The 22,245-nt window shown below is 42.3% G+C and overlaps 1 protein-coding gene across 1 annotated transcript; it reads left to right on the top strand.

Annotated features, from left to right (window-relative positions):
* The first annotated feature begins 819 nt into the window (after positions 1–819).
* Positions 820–17,849, top strand: METAP2 (methionyl aminopeptidase 2). Its single transcript, XM_052667393.1, has 11 exons — positions 820–1,051; positions 1,599–1,700; positions 5,063–5,128; positions 5,434–5,536; positions 10,076–10,237; positions 12,288–12,469; positions 12,554–12,648; positions 12,735–12,831; positions 13,302–13,405; positions 15,867–15,982; positions 17,056–17,849. The coding sequence occupies exons 1-11, from the start codon at positions 892–894 to the stop codon at positions 17,306–17,308; spliced, it is 1,440 nt and encodes a 479-aa protein (XP_052523353.1). The 5' UTR covers positions 820–891; the 3' UTR covers positions 17,309–17,849.
* Positions 17,850–22,245: the final 4,396 nt, after the last annotated feature.

Genomic DNA, 22,245 nt, shown 5'->3' with positions numbered 1-22,245 from the left:
GGTATGACAGTAAAGGTTGAACTTTCCACCAGTATTTCATTATATTTTGTTTTTGTAACATTGGCAGAAGGGCAGGGTGACAGAATAGTGTCTGACATGGAAGTGTGGATGAAGCAAAGGTATGTCACTGAATTCCTCCATGCAGAAAAGAATGGCACCCATTGACAGGTAAGTTCTTTACTCTGAGAGTGGTGAGGTGCTGGAACAGGCTGCCCAGAGAGGCTGTGGATGCCCTGTCCCTGGAGGTGTTCAAGGCCAGATTGGATGGAACTCTGGGCAGCCTGGTCTAGTATTAAATAGGGAGGTTGGTGGCCCTGCATGTGGCAGGGGGGTTGGAGATTCATGATCCTTAAGGTCCCTTCCAACCCTGGCCATTCTGTGACTCTGTGACATTGTGGATGCTTGCTGAACATTGATGGAGACCGATGAGGCACTGGATGGTGAACTTCTGCTGTGATGACAGCAACAGTGGGTCACCTCTGCCAGTACAGATTGTTAGGATTGTGGCACGCAGGCTCTTATTCACCACTGGAGAAAATGCACAGCTAACGGCGGTGACGGTGTTGAAACGGAGTGCTTTGTAGCCGATTATTTTCTGTACCCCGTAGCGTCGTTGTGCTCTTTGTACATGCCGCCGTTTAGCAGCATTGCTGCATTAATTCCAACGCAGCGCCCTCCAGCCCCCCCACAACCTCGGCCCTCCGCTCCCCGACCCCGCGCGGGGCGGGGAGAGGAGGCAGGCGGGAAGGCAGGCCTGCTCGTACGGCGCTCCTCCCCGCTCCCGGCGCGGTCCTCCAGCCTTCCCGGCGTGCCCCGCGCTCGCCATAGAGCCGAAGCCCGGCCCCGCCGCTCTGCTCGCCCCGTGCGTGGTGGCGGCGCGGCCGCGGCGACATGGCGGGCGTGGGGCAGGCGGACGGCGAGGCGGAGAAGCACCTGAACGGCGAGCTGCCGCCGGAGCCAGAGGACAGGGACGGCGCGGCGGGGCCGGGCGCGGAGGATGGCGCCAAGAAGAAGCGCAAGAAGAAGAAGAAGGGCAAAGCGGGCCCCGCGGGTAGGGGCCGTCCGCCGGCGGGCCGGGTGCTGCGGGCCGGGGGGACGCGGCGTGGGCTCGCGGCCGGAGGGACCGGGTGGAGGGAGCTGCGGCCGCTGTGCTCCCGAGACGGACGGGGGGAGGAAAGGAGGGTGCGGGTGCGCCTCGTCTCCTCGCGTGCCCTGAGGGGAAAGGCGTCAGCGTGCTGCTGGGAGAGCCGTCCGCGTGATGGTGGAGGCTGTGCGCGGGGAGCTGCGGCGGGTCTGGGCGCACGGCGCCGGGCAGGGCGGCGCGGCGGGGCGGTGTCTGCGCGGCCGCGTTATCGCTCAGCAGCAGCCCGGCCGCGTGGGGCTCGGCACCGAGGGAGAAGGGCTCGGGAGCGCCGGGCTGCGGATCTGCGCGGCCCTGCGATCTCACGCGTTGGATCTGCTTGAAAATAACCCGCGCGTCTCTGTTTTGGTGTCTGTAGGACGGCTGCAGCGCGGTATCTTAGTGAAGGTTTGGGGGATGTAGCTACTAACGTGTAGCTATACTTTTATTGTATGTCGTGCTTTAATTTGACCAACAGGACAAGAAACAGATAAAGAAGTGGAAGGTGCTCTCGATGATGTAGCAAAGCAGTTGGATAAACAAGTGCTGGAGGAGAAGGACAAAGATGACGATGATGAAGGCAAGTGTCACTTTATTCTTTCACTTGACACTTCAGTCTCAACCACAGAACCAGAGAATGGCCAGAGTTGGAAGGGACCTTAAGGATCATGAATCACCAACCTCCCTGCCACAAGCAGGGCCACCAACCTCCCCATTTCTTGCTAGACCAGGCTGCCCAGGGTTCCATCCAATCTGGCCTTGAACACCTCCAGGGATGGGGCATCCACAGCCTCTCTGGGCAGCCTGTTCCAGCACCTCACCACTCTCGTAGTAAAGAACTTGAACCCACTCCTGGACTCTGTCTTAACAAACCTACAGAGCCCAGTGGTTTATATTTGTATATTTCTTGTATGTGTGGGTTTTTATGTCTTTTGCTACAGTTGAGCTGTCAGGCAGCCATAAATGTATAAAAAAAACCCTAGGATAACAGCTTTGTTAAAGCTGCTTGTTTTCAAGGATCCTATTACTGCAGGGAAATGTTAAGGCGCACTGTAAGTCATTCTCTTTTGTATTATGTGGGCAATATGAAGCTATGTTCCAGTTTATATGTCTTATTCTTGGTTTAGAACAAAAAAACCCCAAAGAATGCGAGAGCTCATTAATTACTATCTTAGAGTCTTTACCAATGCACGCGCTGTGTGTAATGCTGATTTGTTGTTAGTGCTGACCCAGGGAGCGATGAATACGTAAGCAAGGTGAACACCTTGTGTGCTGCCAGTGCTGCACAGCTGTTCTGAGTACCCTTGGAGTGTCCTGTACTAAAATCTAGGTTGGATGCCTCTTTTTTGTAGTAACATAAGGTTAAAAAAAATACATGTATTTCATTTATTTTAACAAATGGCGTTAAATTAAAATAGACCCTTTAAAAATGCATTTGTCACGTTAGTTGTTTAGTTTCCTTCTTGTGAGTTAGCATTAAAAGTTGATTCAGCATCTTAAAATGTGCCTTATTGTTCTACTAAGGAAACTTCTTAGTAAACTGTTTTTGGGATTTGCCATTTAAAGGAAAAAATTAGGTGCAGAAATTTAATAATGTTCAGACTTCAGTTTAGTTTTAAACTGTTTATAGCATTCAGTTCTGTTACTAATTTGGCTTAGAAGTATATTCTAATGGATTATTTCTTTTAATGCTATATTTTAGGTTATGGAATTGAGAGATAATCCGACATATGCTTAGCCTTTATTGCCACCGAAGTAGGCAGTACTGAGGAGGCTAATGAACATTTTGTACCATTAAAAGAACTCCAGATGAGAATGAGCTCCATCTCAGGAGAAATAAGATTTCATCTGCAAGTAACAGTGCTGTTCTTTTATGCTTTTTATATTATCATTAGTTAGCAGTACAGTATTAGAAAGTATTCAAAAACAAAAAATGCAAAGTGATGCTGTCACTGCAGCAGTAATCTTCATATTTTCCTCATGTTAAATCCTGGTGTATTTTTGAAAAAGAACAATATATTTTCATGAAAAAAAATACGCTGTCTTACAAGACAGCTCTGTGTTGTGCCTGTACTGGTACTCACAATTTGCCATTGTAATGTGTAATTTTAGAGGTGTCCCTTAAAGTGTGGTGCTGCCTTTAGATTAAAACCAGTAATGTTCCCCTTCCCCTTTTTATCTTTATATTCTTTATAAGCCCAAAGCCCTGTGGCCTCAGAAATAAGTTTCTGCTTCTTGAAATCTGGGAGCAATTAGGAAGTGCTGTTCAGATTCCTGTGGCTGTGTTAATACATACTGAGAGATAACATTTATGCACGGTAGTGAGTTATTAATATCTATACCACAATAGCATAAGGATGGGCTTCAGTTTCTCTAATTTCTTCCGTTGCTTTCCTGGCTAGCATAAGAAAAACAAGCAGAAGAAAAACAGATATTGGTCAGATGCAGTAGTAATGTTCCTGGCAGCACAGTTAGTCTGCAGCAGTCTTCAAGGACATGAAGGCATAGGCCCCGTTAGTTTTGCTTACAAATGACAAATTCCTGTGCAGTGATGTACAAAAAAGCCACAATAAGCAAATGGCAATGATGATAACTTTTAAGAAAGGAATGCTGTATTTTTTTTTTTTTTTTAATCAGTTTAGGCCTAAGGATTGCAGGTGCAGGGGGAAATAAATCTAAAACTCACTCTTGGAATTAACTGGAGTCACATCTACTATGCGACTCAAGGTCAAAAGAACTGTGGCAAAGGTACCACATCATAAAGAATTAATATATGCTCTATTAAGTGTTGCCAGCTGCCTTTGAAATGCAGTGGGATGGAGGTTCTGGTCACCAGGACTGCATTGTGGTTAGAAAGTATTCATGCTTTCAGGTTTGGTTATTTATTTTTTAAGTTATTTTTTGGTTATTTACTTATTAAGTAAGAAAATATTTAATGATTAAAATGAGCTGGAGGTAGGCACATACCTGCAATTTGCCCCAAATGCAAGGTTACAACAATCACTGCCATGCAGGTACTTGAATGGCACTGACCATCACTTGACATCTAGTGACCAGGACAGCTGGTCTGTTTTGATGTGTTTATTTTAATCAATGAGCAAATAGGAGTTTCGATATGAATGTATTCAAATAGCAGTGCTAGGGCTAGATTGACTCCTGAAGTTCTCCTAATTTTAATTTTCAGTTCAATAAAGATAAATGTTGTATGTGCAGAAGAATAGAACTTTTCCCATGAGCTTATTTCAGAATGGTTATTTGTGAAGGTTTATTTCTCTACTGTGCTAGTAGATAAATACTGAGCGTTAGATGCAGCCATATGTGAAGTCCACAGGGTTATTGTTAGCACCCAAGTGTGAATGTGATGTGGCTTGGTTGATTCCTGGCATTGGCACGCTGTGTTGTGTGAAAGCCTCCAAGAGGTACATATCCCATAGCCAGTGCTTTCACTCAGTGCTTGTTGTGACTCTTATCTGCTGACTGACCTCCTTCTGACTTGTATGCTGTTATCTTTCCTTGTTAGTGGCTTTTTTTGGTAGCGTTTTACATCAGGTTCCTTCAGCTGAAGCATTGATGTGTTTGTAACAGTGTTGTTCCCAGCTTTTTGTTAGCTGCGTCTAACACAGTTTTCTCATGTCTTTCCTCAACTCCACACATCTTTTGAGGTGGATGAAGAGAAGAGATATTGGAAGTAGGAGTTCCCAGGAACTTTTTCCATGACTGGTGATAGGCTCAAGTCATCAGTTTTGGAAGAGTTTTCTTAGATCTGTGTTTTGTATAAGGGCTGAAAATGCTAATGATTTGGTTGCAGCTTCTAACTGTCTTTATTTAATCTGTTAAATTTTACTGTGAAAGAAATGTTTCCAGATTGTCCAGATGGTTTTGTTCATTGTTCAAAATTGGTTCTTTGTTTTACATTCGTCTGAATGCTTTGTTTCTCTGTAGATGGAGAGGGTGAAGGAGATGGAGCAGCAGGGAAAAAGAAAAAGAAGAAGAAAAAGAAGAAAGGACGTAGGTATCAAACAGAAAATGAAAGATCAGCTGTGCGTATTTTTTTTGCTAAGCCTGTATTCTTTTTGACAGTTTTGGGTCTGTAGGCTAAGTTTTCTTCTCTGTAGTATCCCTGAATGCCACCTTAAGTGTTGGCCAAATTAAGCAATATGAGGGCACCGTGATGTGATGTCCTCTGGGTAGAAGCCCAAGTTCTGAAAAGAAGATCTTAAGTAGTGTGTGTAATTTAACTTTCAAGTTTGAAATAAGATACTTAAAACTTCTGGTTTGCCATGTATAATGCTTTTAAAAATTGTACCCAACAGCTAAGGTTCAGACAGATCCACCTTCCATTCCAATATGTGATCTATTTCCCAGCAACGTATATCCAAAGGGAGAAGAATGTCAATATCCACCGACTCAAGATGGGTAAGTATTTCAAGTGTAGAATATTATGCAATTCAGCACATCCAGATAACAGTAAACTTTTGCTGTGCGACCAGATGGACAAATTCAAAAGTGAGCTGCAATGTGCTTTTTTTCTTCTTTAAACTGAATCATCTAACAGCTTGTTGAATAGAGGTCTTTAGGCTGGAACTTCAGGGTCTTCTATCTCTGTTCCTTTGGTTATGGTGTAGTCTTCTATGAACAGACTTGCCCTGAGGTGGGAATCCTTAAGACCAAGGGTCCAACAGGATGAGAAATAGACAGCTTGCAGAACTTAGTATGAATTAGGACTGGCTGAAGGTTTGAAATTTAGTGAGATGAGAGATAGTTATGTAGAATTTTATCTCTTGCATGAGAGATGGATTTTGTTTCATTCCTTTATTTCCCCTTTTCCTGCTTCTTGTTGAAGAAACAAAACATACCCTGAGGGAGGAGAAACTGTATAGAGAGTGTCATTAACTGGCTGGGAACATGGTTATGTAGCTGGGGTTTTTGTTGTTTGTTTGTTTCGAAGGCTTTTTTTTCCCCCCTCCCCTACATAATGCTTTCAGTGCCTGATTTGATCCAAGTGAAAGTCAATTCCCTGGTTAACAAGATTCTTCCCACATATTCATGTTTCCCCCAACCCCTCCCCAATTAAACGAGCTCCTTTGTATAAACCCTCCCAGATAATCTGAATAGTGCAATACTGAATAGTTTTCTTCTTAGCTGTGAGCTGTTACTGAGGCTTGTTTTGTTTTTTTTTTCTTTTTAATTACTCCTGCCTGTCTTTCCAAAAATCAAATTGCTAACTTTAGGTTTGGAGTAGTAGAGAGTTTAAGCAGAACTGAGACAGATAGTGAAAATGCTTCAAATCTTACTGTTTTGTAGCTCAGAAACAAAGACTGGACATAAAGCTGAATCTTAGATGGGGAAAAAATGCCTCTATAAAGAATATTGACATCTATTCAATGGTTTTCATAAAAATTTCCATGTGTAAAGCACTCTTGTCTTTGCTATGCGATATAAAGAAGGAAGCCCTGTATGCAAGTGTCCTTGTTGGCCTCTTTAGTTTCTGTTTTAAAGATTTTAAGGTGGTAACAGATACAGAGCAGTACACTTGCGTGCTGCAAGCTCCATGATTTCTTGTGGATTTCTATTCTTAGGTCACTAATTAGCATTTTGTCATTAATGTTGTGTATTCCTTTTACTCGTTACCTTTGTGTTGTACCTCTTACATTTTATTTTCAGAAATAGGAGGGAATAAAAGATCTTGAAATATCACTTTTTTTTTTCCCTGAAACTATTGGAGTGAGCAAAGGGGATGACTTATTACGGATGATTTTGTCCTGAGTTTGAATCTGGATGTTTGAGATATTAAAAAATAATAATAATTGTAGTTCCCAAATGGATCTGTGATCAGACTAAAGAGGAAAAGGTAGAAGTCCAACTGGCATCTTTTGCACTTTGCTTCTCATTGTTTGCATATATGTAGGTATTATTCTTAGTGACACAGGAATTACGTGCAATGTCATTAAACAGGCAATAAATTCCACTAGCTTACTATGTCAGAGATTTACATCCTTACGTAAGCTACTACCATTTCCTTATTTCCTTGTGCTTTGTTAGGTGCTAGAGTATAGCAGTTGAGTGAGTTTCCTAATTTTTCCTATGTAAAGCATTGTGGAAGGTCATTTCTTAACTTGTTTGTAGGGAGAAGGAATTAGCTTGAATTGCACAGAAGTCTGAATGAAAAGTCTGAATTACCAAGTGTAACTCTAGAAATTTTCCATGAAACTGAATCAGAACTGTGGAGAAAGAAGTTTAAACAAAGAGAGGGGAGTAGATGAGCAGCACTTTCAAAAATGTTTTCCAATGGTAATGTTTTCCAGTGCTTTGCATTGGTAGTTTAAAACCAAGGCCCATTTCTCACGGAGCTTATGCAGTATAGTGAGGAGTGCAGCGCCCTGCGTTCAGGTACTCACAGGAAGTATGGCTTCACTTCTTTGCAATTGAAGTCAATTTTTGAGGAAGCCTTCTCTTTAATGACTGCAATTTGATCACAAGGTGTGTTCCTGCTTATAAATGGCTGTCTTCTTAGCGTGCACAGCGTTAGCCTGCTCATGATGGGGCCTCACGTGGTTGTCCTGAAGGGCTGATTGAGGGACAGCCATTTCATGCTTAAGATGTCAGTGTCTCTATATACGTGTTATAAACCTCATTAGATTCTTGTGTGCCCATTTCTTGAGGGTGTACAGGTCCCTCTGGATGGCATCCATCCCTTCTGTTGTGTCAGCTTCACCACTCAGCTTGGTCTCATCAAATTTTCTAATTTAAATGTTTTAAATATATGAATCTTATGCTTCTGCAATTTAAATATTAAAATCTCATGGACCTTCTTCAGCATTTCCTAGCATAAGCAATTGTTTATATTAGTAGCTGACATGGCTATATTAGTGGCAGAACATTTCCTATTCTGAATAATAGTTTTGTTTTATAATATTGGTAAGGCATTTCTGTGCAGCTTCTGCTATTCTTGCTGAGATGGGAAAGGTTTTGTCTTTGCTTTCAAAAAGATTTGTGCTTCTACTCTGAACTCTTGATCAAAAAAATCATAGAACGGCTACTTTCTAAATTACTCATCAACCTAGAATTGCATATATTCTACAAGAAGTTGAACTAGAAATGGGTATCATTGAATTTTCAGGAAGAAGAATATTAGAAAATCAATTTTTATATGGACAGTGGGTTAAGCTTTGATATTTTTGTAGCTTGGATATTGAGCCCTGTTTAAAGGCTTGCGCTTTGTTTAAAAGCTGAGATGATTTCATGAAGGGCAGAAAAGCTATAAGCAGTGTTTCATGATGCACTGATTTTCATAAAGCTGGCAGAAGAAATTCTTGTCCCTGCTTGCTTGTTTCTGCCCCTGTGCTATTATCTGGGTTAAAATAATCTGAGGAAATTGGTTTCCAGGATTCGTGTCTTTGACCACTAACATTAATTTATAGCACAACCCTGTAAAGAGTTGCACTAGTGAGAACTGGAAACTGTGAACCCGAGTGAAAAGGTGGGAACAAATGGCTTGGAGCAGGAGGTGGTGTGATGCTGAGTTATGTGGCCGCCAGCACAGTGAGAAGCTCCTCGGAGAAGATTACGTACAGCTGTATCCATTAGAAGATGCAGTGTTTGGTGTGAGACCTTTGGTTGGTTGGTATTGGTTTATTTCTAGGTTTTCACCTCCCCCTTGCCATATGTCCTAAGGGCTTAGACCCAAGCATGACTTCTGGTAGCTGCCTTTCTTGAGCTCCCAGATGAAAGCTACGCAGCTCTGGCAGCAGAACACTTTGGGTCCGATGATATATTTTGCAATGTAAAGGCTGTTTCATCCCCTAGTTGTCTTGCACAAAGTGACTGTGCACCAAAGTAGAGTGAGAAGTTTTCCTGTCAGTTTGCTGGAGTTTGCAGCACTGCCCAGACTCCTAGCAGAGCGTGATCCTCGTTGCAGACAGGAGCACTGTGCAAGGGCCTGCGAGTCCCTTTCCCTACACTTTTCTGCAGCTTGCCTTTTCCATCTTGTTGTGCCATGACAGCTGTGCTGGCAGTAGTCCAGTTTCCAAGTGCAGTAAGCAGGCTGGTGTTTCAGACTCTTGCTTATCTTGCTGGGATTTCTCAGTTTTAAAGCAGATCCTGTGAGTTAAGAGCAGTATGTGGTGCTTGCTGTTAAATGAGAAAGAGAACAGTAATCGTGGAATTTCTCCCTTTACACTGCTTCAGATTCGTTTGAAGGTTATCTCTTGTTTTGTAGTCAAAAGAATGGTCTTTTACCAGGGTTCTGATGGGTGACAGAGTGCTGAAATTACCTTTTTTCTCTTGGAATTGTAGTTGTATGGTCTCTTGAAGAACAAAAAAGAGGAAACCCTTCAAACTAATGATATATTTAGTCTTTAGAATGATTCTTATATTTGATCTGTCAAACTATTAAAGAGCTCGAGTTCCAGGAGAGTAGTGTTCTCTTGGAGCAAACGTTAATTTGCTGTCCAGCAAATACAGAAGTGACTTCCTGGCGTGTCTCACACCAGCTCTGCTCTGCATCAAGTTGTTACCTAAGTATGATGAGGTTGGGTGGAAGTATCAAGCTCAAGGTAGAGCTGTGGGCTGATTGATGCTGATTTTATAGGTCTCCTCCATCTCTTTGAGGATGGTTTTGCACCCTTCAACAATACTTTGGGAGTTTTATAAGGTTTGAAGGTAAGGCTTTTAATAATGTAAAAGGGAGTAATTTGGCTCATGATATGAGTTCAGTTTCTGTGTATACTTTTTTTTTTTTCCTGTGAGGTTATCAGCTTTCACAGGTGCCAGAATGTGGTGCTGATGAATTCGTATAGGCTTCCTTTATTCTGAAGGTTTTATAAATGGGGATCTTTTCTGTTGCATGGGACTGTAGGCCTGACTGATCAACCAAATAGTTGCAGTTTAGACAGAAGTTGTAATTGCTGCTGTGGTTACACTTACAGTAACTTTTCATTATGTTTTGTTTTGAAGGCGGACTGCAGCTTGGAGAATAACTAGCGAAGAGAAGAAAGCACTGGACCAAGCTAGTGAGGAGATCTGGAATGATTTTCGGGAGGCTGCAGAGGCACACAGACAAGTGAGGAAATACGTTATGAGCTGGATAAAACCTGGGATGACAATGATAGAAATCTGGTGAGGACACAGATCTTCTCAAAGACCTGTGCTGTTGATGTTTCTTCTTTCTCCACCGCAGGGAGGGATTTGGTCTCAATTTTGTGTACTTAACTGACTGTGTTACGATTGTTGTGGGGGTTTACGTTTTGAAATAGGCAACCAGTATACCTTCTTACTTTCCTAAAATGTTCTCCTATATCATGTTCTTAGCCTACACAGCTTTACAGGACCTGGGATTGCACTGATTTTCAAATAGCTTTCAGATATATTTATTTGAGCATGAGCTTGATTTTAATCGTCTTTGGTCTTGCCACTCTTGTCATCTGAGGTAGGCAGCGGTGCTGAGAGAAGCATTGATAGCAGTAGCTATTCTGGAATTGTAAGCAAAATGCTATGTGGACAAGAAGTGAAGGTGCAGTCTGAGACGTGTCTCAGTGGGTTACAGAATCACAGAATCACAAGGTTGGAAACGACCTGCAAGATCATGTAGTCCAACCACCCTCCATTCCTATCAGTACCACAAGCACTAAACCATATCTCGTAGCTCCTCATCCAGGCGCCTCTTGAACACTGCCAGGGACGGCGACTCCACCACCTCCCTGGGCAGCCATTCCAGTGCCTGACCACCCTTTGAGAGAGAAAGTTTCTCCTAATATCCAACCTAAACCTCCTCTGGTACAACTTCTGGCCGTTTCCTCGGGTCCTACTATTTGCCTGGGAGAAGAGGCCAGACCCTTTTGCACCACAACCTCCCTTTAGGAAGTTGTAGAGTGCAGTGAGGTCTCCCCTGAGCCTCCTCTTCTGCAGAAGAAGAAGGGTTAACAGACATGAAAATTGTATGGGTGTACGTGGAGTCCAGAGCAGGTAGATTCAGTCTATATTTTGTCTTCCCTGACGAATGTTCTCAGCTGATAAGAAATAGCTGAATGAATTACTTAAAATAAATGTGGTCAAGGTCAAGTTCAAAGAAATAATTTGCCCAGACTGATTCTCTTTACACTTCCAACTGCTCCTTTCTCTGTTCCTCAGTTTATCTGGAGTGTTTGTCTACAGTCCCAAGTACTACACAGCTCCAGAGCAATTTAGCTACCAAAATCAGGTGCTTTCAGCCTGATATAACGGAGGACTGTGCTGACAAGAGTAAGATAGAAAGAAAGCTTATCAGTGCTGAGCCCCTAAGGTAGCTGTGAGGGTAAAGAAAAGAAATAATATGCCGTCAGGGAAAGTGAAAGACAAGCAGCTGCCTTAGTAATCATTATTCAGGCTGAGACAAATCTGTCATGTTGAGTTACATAGTTTGACTGTTTGAATTATAAGCAATGATTTTCTCAAAACATGATTTTTCTTGTGGAATACTTAGAGCTGTGGGGACTTACCTATTAAAATAAGCTCTTCTGTTTTTCCAGACTGCTCTGAGTGAATAGCATTCTTAAATGAAATCAGAATATGCTGCACTGATGTGAGTTGCAGTTTACATCATGCACTGCAACTACAGGGGTGGTATGCACTGATGGACGTGCATCTGTAGCCTTCCAGTGGCTAAAAACTTGAGAGTTGACAAAACCCAGGGATAAGTGCTGGTCTTGAAAGGTGGTGTTTTATTGTAGTTATTCCTTCAATTTAATATATATAATGTCCTTCTTTAAATTGATATATTTTTTTTAAGTAAATGAGAGAACTACACTATTTTAACAATTACCAGGGTATAACTTTAAGGAAGAAGAGCAAGGCGATTTAATTTGCCCAAACTTTAGTTATAACCTCTATTACCCTGGAAGTATGAGTTAAACATAACTTGTAGAAGAAGCATCTTTTCAGTTTAGATTAAAAACAACAGCGAAGTTTTGCCCACTAAAGAGTAGAAGAAACAACACAGACAACTGGGGATGGTTATGTTGTGCTTATTTTTCTAGTCTAGGGCCTCTTTCTAGTTAGCATATAAGTGCCTGAAGATGTACGTGGAAACTTTTTTTTTCTGAGATTTTGTTCTTGTTTAATTTATTTGAAGCTGTCATAAGAAATATTAATGAAAACTCTTATGTTCTTCTTCCTTCTCTTTGCCCTTCAGTGAAAAACTAGAAGACTGCTCGCGTAAGCTGATAAAGGAAAATGGTTTAAATGCAGGTCTTGCATTTCCTACTGGATGCTCTCTGAATAATTGTGCTGCCCACTACACTCCCAATGCCGGAGATCCAACAGTGCTGCGTTACGATGATATTTGCAAAATAGATTTTGGGACACATATTAGTGGTTAGTTTTGATTTATGACTTACAATTTTGAAAACAGGTTTCAGCGCAGAAACTTCAGAGCTAATTGACTTCTGCTGCTTTCAGGTCGTATTATTGACTGTGCTTTTACAGTCACGTTCAATCCGAAATATGACAGACTATTAGAAGCTGTAAAGGATGCCACTAATACGGGAATAAAGGTATGATCATTTTGCAAATCATTTACCAAATCTTTTACAGGAAGCTTTGCAAATATTTTCCATTTGTATTTGCGCTTGATTTTCAGTGTGCTGGAATAGATGTACGTCTCTGTGACGTGGGGGAGGCCATACAAGAAGTTATGGAGTCTTACGAAGTTGAAATTGATGGCAAAACATACCAAGGCAAGTTCTTCTCTTTATGTGAGAGCAAGGATTCTCAAAATAGGTATATTTGTATTGTACTGAAAAGAGTTCTGTAATAGAAGTGGGGCATGAGTAACAGAAATAAATATACTCTTGTCTGACTTGCTGCACTCTGTAGGAATGCTCTTTACTTGTCCTGCCAAGTAGTGCATTTTTAATAGATGAAAAGAAGGAGGAGAAGCTGTTTCAAAATTTGCAGATAATTTGGTACCTGCTGTTTGGCTCTATTAATGGCTTTTCTTGTTGTTGAATTGTTGGTCTTTGATAACATTGTATTTATAGCATACACAACTGTTTCACTTGGTTGGAATCTGTACAAAGTGAATGGATAATTCTATTTTGTCCCTGTGCAGCATGATGGATCTCTGCTGTGCTTTCTGTATAGACTAATAGAACCAATTGCCCTTGGTTAGGAGGTTGCCTGTAATGTTAATGTTTTCCTTCCAAAGTGAAACCAATTCGCAATTTGAACGGACACTCAATCGGGCCGTACAGGATACATGCTGGAAAAACTGTGCCCATTGTGAAAGGAGGAGAAGCCACGAGAATGGAGGTAAGTGGAGTTCTGAAGTCTTTTTTCTTTATTTCTCAACTGTCTCAGAAGGAATAACTGTCCTGTGTAGTCCTAATGTGTAGTGTTAATGATCCTAGTAAATAATGCCTAGAGAAAAACTTCATACTTACTGATAACTTTTGAGACTTCATCTTGGTGTCTATTAAGAAAAAAAATGAGAAGTACAGCCTTGTATGGTGCTTTTGCATATTTATTTCTCAGTGTATATTCATTGCTAAATGTTATGTTGGAGTGTTGTGCCTTAGAGCAGGGGAAGAGGACAGGAAGTGAGACTTTGGGGTGACCTTGAGGGACCACAAAGGCTCCACTGAATATGTTAGGATTTGTGGGTCCTTCATGTTTTCCTTGCTCAGTTAATTCTTGGGAGGTATTTCTGTCATGTTGTAGCTGTGGAAGACTTTTTGCACCTATGGTTAGATATGATAGAATCATAGAATGGTTTGGATTGGAAGGGACCCTTAAGAGCATCTAGTTCCAATCCCCTGCTATAGACAGGGACACATCCCTCTAGATCAGGTTGCTCAGAGCCCCATCCAGCCTGGCCTTGAATGCTTCCAGGGAGGAGGCATCCACAGTCTTTCTGGACAGCCTGTTCCAGTGTCTCACCACCCTCACAGTAAACAATTTCTTTCTTGTATCTAAGCTAAATCTACCCTCTTCCGGTTATCATGACACCTTTCTTGAAAAGCTTCCAGTGGTGTTCTTTGCAGATGCAAAATAACAGAGCATGTTTTTAATTAATGTGATAGGATAGATGGAAGGTGTTTGAATAGGATTTTGGGTCAATGGAAGAGGAAGAGAAATAGCTCTATGTGATGCAGCAAACTGTACCCATCACAAAGATAGTATTGAAATACATAACTCAGATTTATTCACCATTTTGATGTAAGTTTGCATTCTAACAAGATAAGAAGACTTAATTAATAGATTGGTAATACAGTAAGAAGCTTTCAGTTTAGTTCTAAGCCTGACTGGTGGTAAGCAGTAATCACAAGTAAGCCTGTCAGAAGGAACAAGACTTTTAAGAAATGAATAGGAAGAGATAAGGGCTGAACGGCGTTGTTTTTTGAGGTAAGTCTCACTCATCATCATCCTGAAGTTTTAGTTGTTGGTTGCCTTAATGATGTGAGTGGAAAAAATCCATAACTTTATCTTCTTGTCTCTAAGGATGTGCAGAGAGGATAGAGTATTGGGAAGGCAAGGTGGAAGTGGCTCTTGTCTGTGCTGTACCCTTCTCGTTATACTTTGTCAATGTACTGTTGACCCATCATCAGTGTATTACAGGTGTAGAACTTATTTAACGCGTTGAGAGCTTTGGGACTGTTGTAATTGAACATCCAGGCACTGGGGAGAAGGCTCTCTTAATATATTCAGCTTCTAGAGGTTACTTAGGACACAACCTTGCACCATTAAAGACAGTACATTTTGCCATGAAGAATGTGGAGCATAGCCAGGCTCTTACTGTACTGTGCTAAGTATAGCACCAAACTGCAACCTCGTGAGTTCTTTGTGACAGAGGAGTACAGCCTCTGACAAGCTTTATGCTGAAAAAGAGGATGGCAATTTTGGTGGTGGCATGTTGTATGTGGGTTGGTTTTTTGCCTTTTTTTCTCTTATTAGGGCAGCTGAATATTCAGTGGCACCTCTAGGAGTTTGTCCTTAGTTTGAGGCCTGTGTTACTGTTTTTCATGAGACTTCTTATTCTGAGTTGTGGTTTTTTTTCCAGGTAGTCTGATGAACTGAAAGACCCAGTTCCTGTTGTCAGTGTTTGATGCCCAATTCTATGTGAATGTACTTGGCAGAAGTCAGTTTCTAAAATGACATTTCAGGATGCTCTTGGCCACGATTTCAGTGATTTGTAGATAGAGATCACCTCCATTTCTTGAAGAAATTAACCTGGTGCAGTGCAGATGAGCAGGTGAAGGTTTTATACGAGCAGCTGTTAACAGAAAAGTCTTGCAGAAGTTGGGCAGCAAGTTCTTCAGTGCAGAAAGTGTTTGTGATAAGCATCTAAGTGGTCAGTCAAAACAGTACCTTTCCTAGAGGACTTCTTTGCAAATAAAAAAGGAGAATTAGTTTCACCCAGCAAACATTTCACAGTAGGATGTCCTTTCTTAGCTGTTTTAGATGCACGCTTTGAAAACATTCAACTGCAGTGACTTTGACAAACTGACTAGAAACATGCTGATGTTTATGCTTGAAAAAAACTAAAATCATAATAATTAAAAATCGTAATAAAAAAAAAGCAGCTGATGATTGAGATGTCAGTGAATTCACTGCGTGGAATCTCCATATTGAACTTTTTCTCTGATTTGATTTGTTTCCATTTGATAACTGCTATTCATAGGTTACCTTGAGATGATTACATCACAGTGGTTTGGGGTCTCTTACTTTCACATTGTAACACGTTACCTTTTTTTCCCTTGTCTGTCTTTCTTAGGAAGGTGAAGTGTATGCTATAGAAACCTTTGGTAGCACAGGAAAAGGTGTTGTTCACGATGATATGGAGTGTTCTCATTATATGAAGAACTTCGATGTGGGACATGTGCCAATAAGGTTGGGTTGTTGTTTTTACTGTACTACCCTGTCTGGATTCAGATTTTGTACCATACGGGTTCTCTGATTAATAATAATGCTGTCAAAGGTGGTGTGTTATGGAATGTGCTCTGAAACGAGCGTCTGTACTCTGACTGTACATCTGAAATAACATGGGACTGTTCCAAAGTGTCTGGAAATGGAGAAGATGCATGGTCATTGGTGACTTTGATCATTACAGTGAATTACAGACCTCGTTGTTCTCTTAGTCTGTATATATCACAGAATTGCGCAGAATCACAAAGTGGTCCAGGCTGGGAGGGACCTCAAGGATCATGAATGTCCAACCCCCCTGCCACAGCAGGGCCACCAACAATATAAAATGCATAGATTAATTCATAATAATTGTTTTAATAAACAATTGTATACAAAATAATTGTAACACACACTGTGTGTGTTATGGTTGTATGCCGTAATCCTTGTCTTAGAGTTGTTCCCAGAGTGTATCAGTTATTCAGGGTCACTCGTTTTGTTTGTGACAATATTGAGTGGTTTTTAAGTTCCAGTTTTGGTGTATTGCTCTAAGATGAAATGGGACATTTGTTGTTGGTTTTCACTGAGAAGTATTTCTGCGTTTCTAAGGTTGTAGAGTTTGTGAACGCAAGGCTGTTACGGTTAGGAACACAGTAGGTTTTTGAGATTGCTGTTCTGTCTCCATGGAACAATGCAGTGGTATGAGCAAAGAGAGTGTGAACATGCATAAAACAAGGGCTGGAAAATAATTCCTGTCATTGCGTTTCATTTGGCTTTAGTAGTTAGATGATGATGTGCTCACACTGTAACTTCCTCCACTGGAAGGAATTGGAAGGTGTTTGGAGCATTCAGGCTTGTTGGAAAGATGTCTTTCTGCAGCAGGAAGATGCACTTTCTCTAGAGAGCACAAGATCTGATGGGTGCAGAAGGGCATCGCAAGGCTCAGCGGTCTTAAAACACTTTGAAAACTGAACCTTTTTAATTACTCGTTTTTATTTCCGTAGCGAATGCTTGGTGGTGATGCCTCTATGTCTGCAGTGTGTTCTTCTTCCTTCCCTTAGGCTTCCGAGGGCGAAACACTTGCTGAACGTCATCAATGAAAACTTTGGCACCCTCGCCTTCTGCCGCAGATGGCTGGATCGCCTGGGGGAGAGCAAATACCTGATGGCACTGAAGAACCTGTGCGACCTGGGCATCGTGGATCCCTATCCTCCCCTGTGCGACATTAAAGGCTCGTACACAGCACAGTTTGAGCACACCATACTGCTGCGTCCCACGTGCAAAGAGGTTGTCAGCCGAGGCGACGACTACTAAACTGAAAGCCACCTCAGCACCTTTATACACCAGGCTTTGTTGGAACGTACTATACCAGAATTAATTTGCAACGTATTGTCTGTTTTAACAGTGGACTGATGTAATACTTTCCGTATTTGGAAAGGAAGTAATTTAATCAAAGGCAAGTCTTCTAATGTAACTAACCAAGGAAAAAGCTTTCAGGCCTTTAGAAATATTTCAAAAGTTACTTATTTTTTCTGTTCAGGGAAATACGTGCTATAAAGCTCAATTTTTAGTTTGGAATGAGTTATACATTTTGTTTTGAACATTTATGAAAAAAAAGATGCTTTTCAAATATTTATATTACCATATTCCTACTTGAATGCTTTGAATGACTACACCTGATTTCTGCACCTAAGTCCTCTATGATATTGCCTTTTAAACTTCCTGGAATCCATTTTGTAAAAAATAAAGACAAATTTTCAGATCTAAAAAATATATATACTTTTTAGAAGTCTGGTTACAGTTCTGGGCAGGAGTCTGCTGGGAAACCGCTCTATTAAATATTTTACAACCTTGACTTGCCATTTCTTGTCTTGAAACTGGACCTGCCTTAGTATGAAACCCTGCATTTTATTGTTGTGGTGGCAAAGCTCTGGTAGCAGTGGGGGCTGAAGGGGTAGCCTTGCTGATAAGAGATCCCACTGCAGCAGTGGATCAAGGACCCAGTGCTGACTAAAGCTGAGCTTGATGAGAGATGTTGGTTGTACATCCAGGATAACAATTAAAAGGCTGAAGTGCTGTGTAGCAGTTGTGAGAGTGAGAAAATGTGGGAGAAGCCCTCACGGACGCCAGGGTCGGCGAAGGAGGAGAGGTTCTCCAGCTGCCAGAGCAGGGAATCTGTAGCTGAGGACCATGGTGATGCAGACTGCTCACATGTAGCACATAGAGGACAGCAGAGGAACAACGAATCTGTGCCTGCAGCCTGAGGAGGAGGAGCCCAAGCTGGAACAGGTGGATGTGACCTGAAGGAAGCTGCAGCCTATGGAGCTCTGCAGCAGCAGGCTGTCTGGTAGCAACTATGGCCTCTGGGGAACCCATGCTGCAGCAGTGCTTGAGAACTATGGCCTGTGGGAGGCCAGTGTAGGAGCAGCTGTGAAGGACAGCGTGTCATGGGAGGCACCCTGCACTGGATCAGAAGAGCATCGGGAAGGAGTGGCAGAGGTAAGGAGCTGACAGAAGCTCTAATCTCTGTGCCCCTGTGCTACTCGAGGGAGGAGGCAAGAGAATGGAGATTGAAGTTGAGCCTGGGGGGGGAAGTGTTTCTATTTGATTCTAGTTCTTCTAGTTTTCATCTCCCTGAAACTGAGTTTGCCTGTGACTGTAACTCAAGAATGAGCTCCCAGTCCTTATCTCAGGCTGCAAGTTTTCTCTTGGTATTTTCTTTCTGTGTCTTGCTGAAGGAGGGGAGTGAGTGTTACTTGATGGGCATCTGATGGGTGCCCAGGGCCACAGTAAGTAGTGGCGTCAGTGCTGAGATACAGGGTGATCTGTCATCACCATTTTCCAGGACAGAATATGACAACAGAAGTAGAGATACATGATATGATTTAGTTTTGAGTGTTCAGTTTTGACTTTTCTCTGTATTGGAATATGTCAGATGATTTCTGTGGACTCTTGCTGTTACCTGCAGTATGCAGCTTCAGACTAAAGTCAAGCTGTGAGTATTATTTTCTACCTCCTTGTATTCTTTGCCTTTTTGCTCGGTATGAAATTGCTTTTGAGTGATTCCCAGTCCCCTTACAGTATGTGTTAGATTGGACAAGTTGTGGGGATAATGAAAATGTATTGTTTTGTTGTTTTTTCTAACTGCTGGAAGATTTCTCATACTAAGCTGGAATATTTGGTATCTCCTTGATGTGCTGAACAGCTGGGGAATCTCAAGGGTAAAGTTGTATTAAACCCTATAGGTCAGGCCTAGGTCGCAGTGCATCTTCCAGCACTGTATATTCACCTAATGACTGGCATATCCATTTTTTCCATTCTTACTGCTAACAAAAATGACAGCTGCTTTAACAGCTCAGTGTCGTTTAACAGAACGGTGTCTTAAGTTGAGTCTGTTCAGGAAGCAGGGGGAGCTGCTCCTTTGTAGTGACAGCCTTTATTTATTTACAGAGCTCATATTTAAAAGTACCATTTACCAAAAGGCAAAGGAAGAAAAGCTGCGCTTCTTTAAGCCCTCAGTATGTGAACAGATGCTTAGAGAAGGGAACGGAGTCATGTGCTGCCTGCATAGGAGACTTAAATGCCTGGGTTTATTTTTTTTCTTGGTGTATTGTTAAAACTCAGCATAATCTGTGGAAATGGATGAAACTGAATCCTGACACGTGCATCTCTGTTGTTGCCATTTGGGAGTACTGGCATTCCAGCAGTGAACTGGAAGTGCTGTGAGCAGTTTGTGGGCTCCTGACTTTCAAACGAACAGTCATTTCAAATGAACAGGGTCGCAGGATATGGGAGCTGATACTGTTTATTTGTGCTAACAGGACCCAGTTATTGATGTCCTTTCTGACTCTGTAACTGGCTCCTGGTAGGGTACAGTGTTTGCAGCTCACCATTTTTGAGCTTGGATACTGCTTAAAAGGGGGAATCCAAACACACTTCAGTTCTCAGCCACTTGCCCACTAATACCAGGCTTCCTCTGGTCTCCAGCTGTGCTCAGTGATTTGTCTTTTATGTAATGTAGCAGGAAGATTCAGGCTGGCAGAATCACTTTGAACTGTGATCAGTTCTTGTCACTTCTTGGTGTTCGTACCTGCAGGTCGTTTGCTATTCCCATGGGGAAGCTGAGGACTGTGTAACTAATCCAAAAACTGTCCTGGATAGTTTGTTTCCATTCACTTCCAGTTTGTCTGGATGCTTCCTGTCTGCTGAGCAAGCTGTATGTACGTGAGTAGGAGGTGAAAGTAAACTCCTTTCTCCTTGTGCCACATACCAGATGTGTTCCTCTACTGCTTTCACGATGCTCAGGCTGCCTTTTCCTATTGCTGGCTGCAATTACAAAGCTGGACATACTGTCTGATAACCGAACCACACTAGATGGTCTCTTGATGAAACCACTGTATATCAGAGACTTGCACTGCAGTAACTGTAGTAGTTTTCTGATCATAAAATAACCAAGCTGCTTTTTCTTATGTTTGGCTGCCTGAACATCACTCCTGATGCAGTGTGTGCACACTGCCAGTTTATAGCAGTTTCCACCAGTTGTACATGGTTAAAGCCCATCCCCTCTCCCCAGGGGCTGGAAGCTTGTGACTGCAGTTTACAGAAGTCAAGTGAACTTGGTCTTGCCCAACAGCAAAAAGCTCTGTTGCATCAGAGCCTAGATGGAAAACTGAGCAGCTAACAGGACAGTGACTGGTTGCAGTATGGAGCCAGTGCCAGAGCTGCCCAGGTACTTCCTCTCACCCCCCCAGCCCCTTTCTGTAGGATGGGATGGGAACAGTGCAGTGCTGCTGGAGCTGAACACAGCCGGCCATAGAGTGGCCATCAGGTACTTGCTATAACGTGGCATCCTTTGGAAACTTAAATAATGATGGCAGTAAAAGATTCACCTTGAAAGTATGAACAAAACCAGCATTCTGTCAGTGACAGATGGCCAAAGCAGTCCTGTACATAATGCCTTAACCACAGTTAGACAAAGCTGTGTTTGTTTTGTTTTTTAAATAATGTAGGAAAGAACTACTATCAATCAGTACACATATAGTTTTCTGTCCATATCAAGGCATTTTATTGAGGTATAAACTTTGCAGAAGATGAGGTAACAATTTGCATAGGAATTATGCAAAAATAACTTCACAACTAACATTTACTTGGCATTAACTGCTGCAGCTGGAGAAAGACTTGACAATTCTGGCCTGATGATTCTCCTCCGTGCACAGTTCTGTTAATGCTAGTGGTAGGACCATGCAGAAGGTACAGCAGTTGTAGCTGAGGAAACCAGTCAGATGCAAAATGCTTTCAGACACATTTTACAGCTTCTTTTCAAAGGCTTGTGTTAGTGATTATTGAAATGGAAAATGCTACAATTTAAATAAAGTAAGCTTGTCCCATGTCAGATGGGAGATGCTGACATCCTCACAGCAATGACTGTGTGTGTGGTTTTTTTGGTGGTTGTTGATAAGAAAGCTTCTTATGTTACTGGAATAAAAAGGCCTCAGTTTTCAAAATCAGTACTTGGGATTTGGCTGTTGAATTTTAAATCATCAGCTGCATTAAGGCTGAAACATGGAAGTCTTAGTAAACATACATACATTCTTGTGCTTTAAATACTTATATGAAAATAAGTATGTGCTTTATTTCCTTAATTTCAGACTTTAAGAAACTCTTTATCGATGTACCTTGAGAAGCGGGCCCAAATCATGTTCAGCAAGTGTTGCACTTGGGCAGGGGCAATCCCAATGAGTACGCACGGGGACAAGAACTCCTTGAAAGGAGCCCTGAGGAGAAGGACTTGGGGGTAGATGGCCTGTGTGTCCATTTGACTTAACGTGAGCCAGCAATGTGCTCTCGCAGCCCAGAAGGCCAGTGGTATCCTGGGCTGCCTCAAAAGAGGAGTGGCCAGCAGGGAGAGGGAGGGGACTTTCCCCCTCTACTCTGCCCTCATGAAACCTCATCTGGAGTACTGCATCCAGGCCTGGGGCCCCCAGCACAAGGAGCATAGGGAACTGTTGGAACACCTCCGCTACGAAGAAAGGCTGAGGGAGCTGTGCTTGTTCAGCCCAGAGAACAGAAGGCTCTGTGGAGACCTCATTGTGGCCTTTGAGAGGTGAAAGGCTGCTTACAAGCAGGAGAGGAGTTATTTAGGGTGGTAGTTAGGGGGGAAATTTCCACTGAAGAGGGTGATGGGGCACTGGAACAAATCACCTAGAGGCACTGTGGACATCCCATCCCTGGAGACATTCAAGGCCAGATTG

This window comes from Tympanuchus pallidicinctus, unplaced genomic scaffold (assembly GCF_026119805.1).
Source record: "Tympanuchus pallidicinctus isolate F22 unplaced genomic scaffold, pur_lepc_1.0 scaffold8, whole genome shotgun sequence".
In the NCBI taxonomy this organism is placed as follows: Eukaryota; Metazoa; Chordata; class Aves; order Galliformes; family Phasianidae; genus Tympanuchus; species Tympanuchus pallidicinctus.
This window is presented reverse-complemented; position numbering and strand designations above follow the sequence as displayed.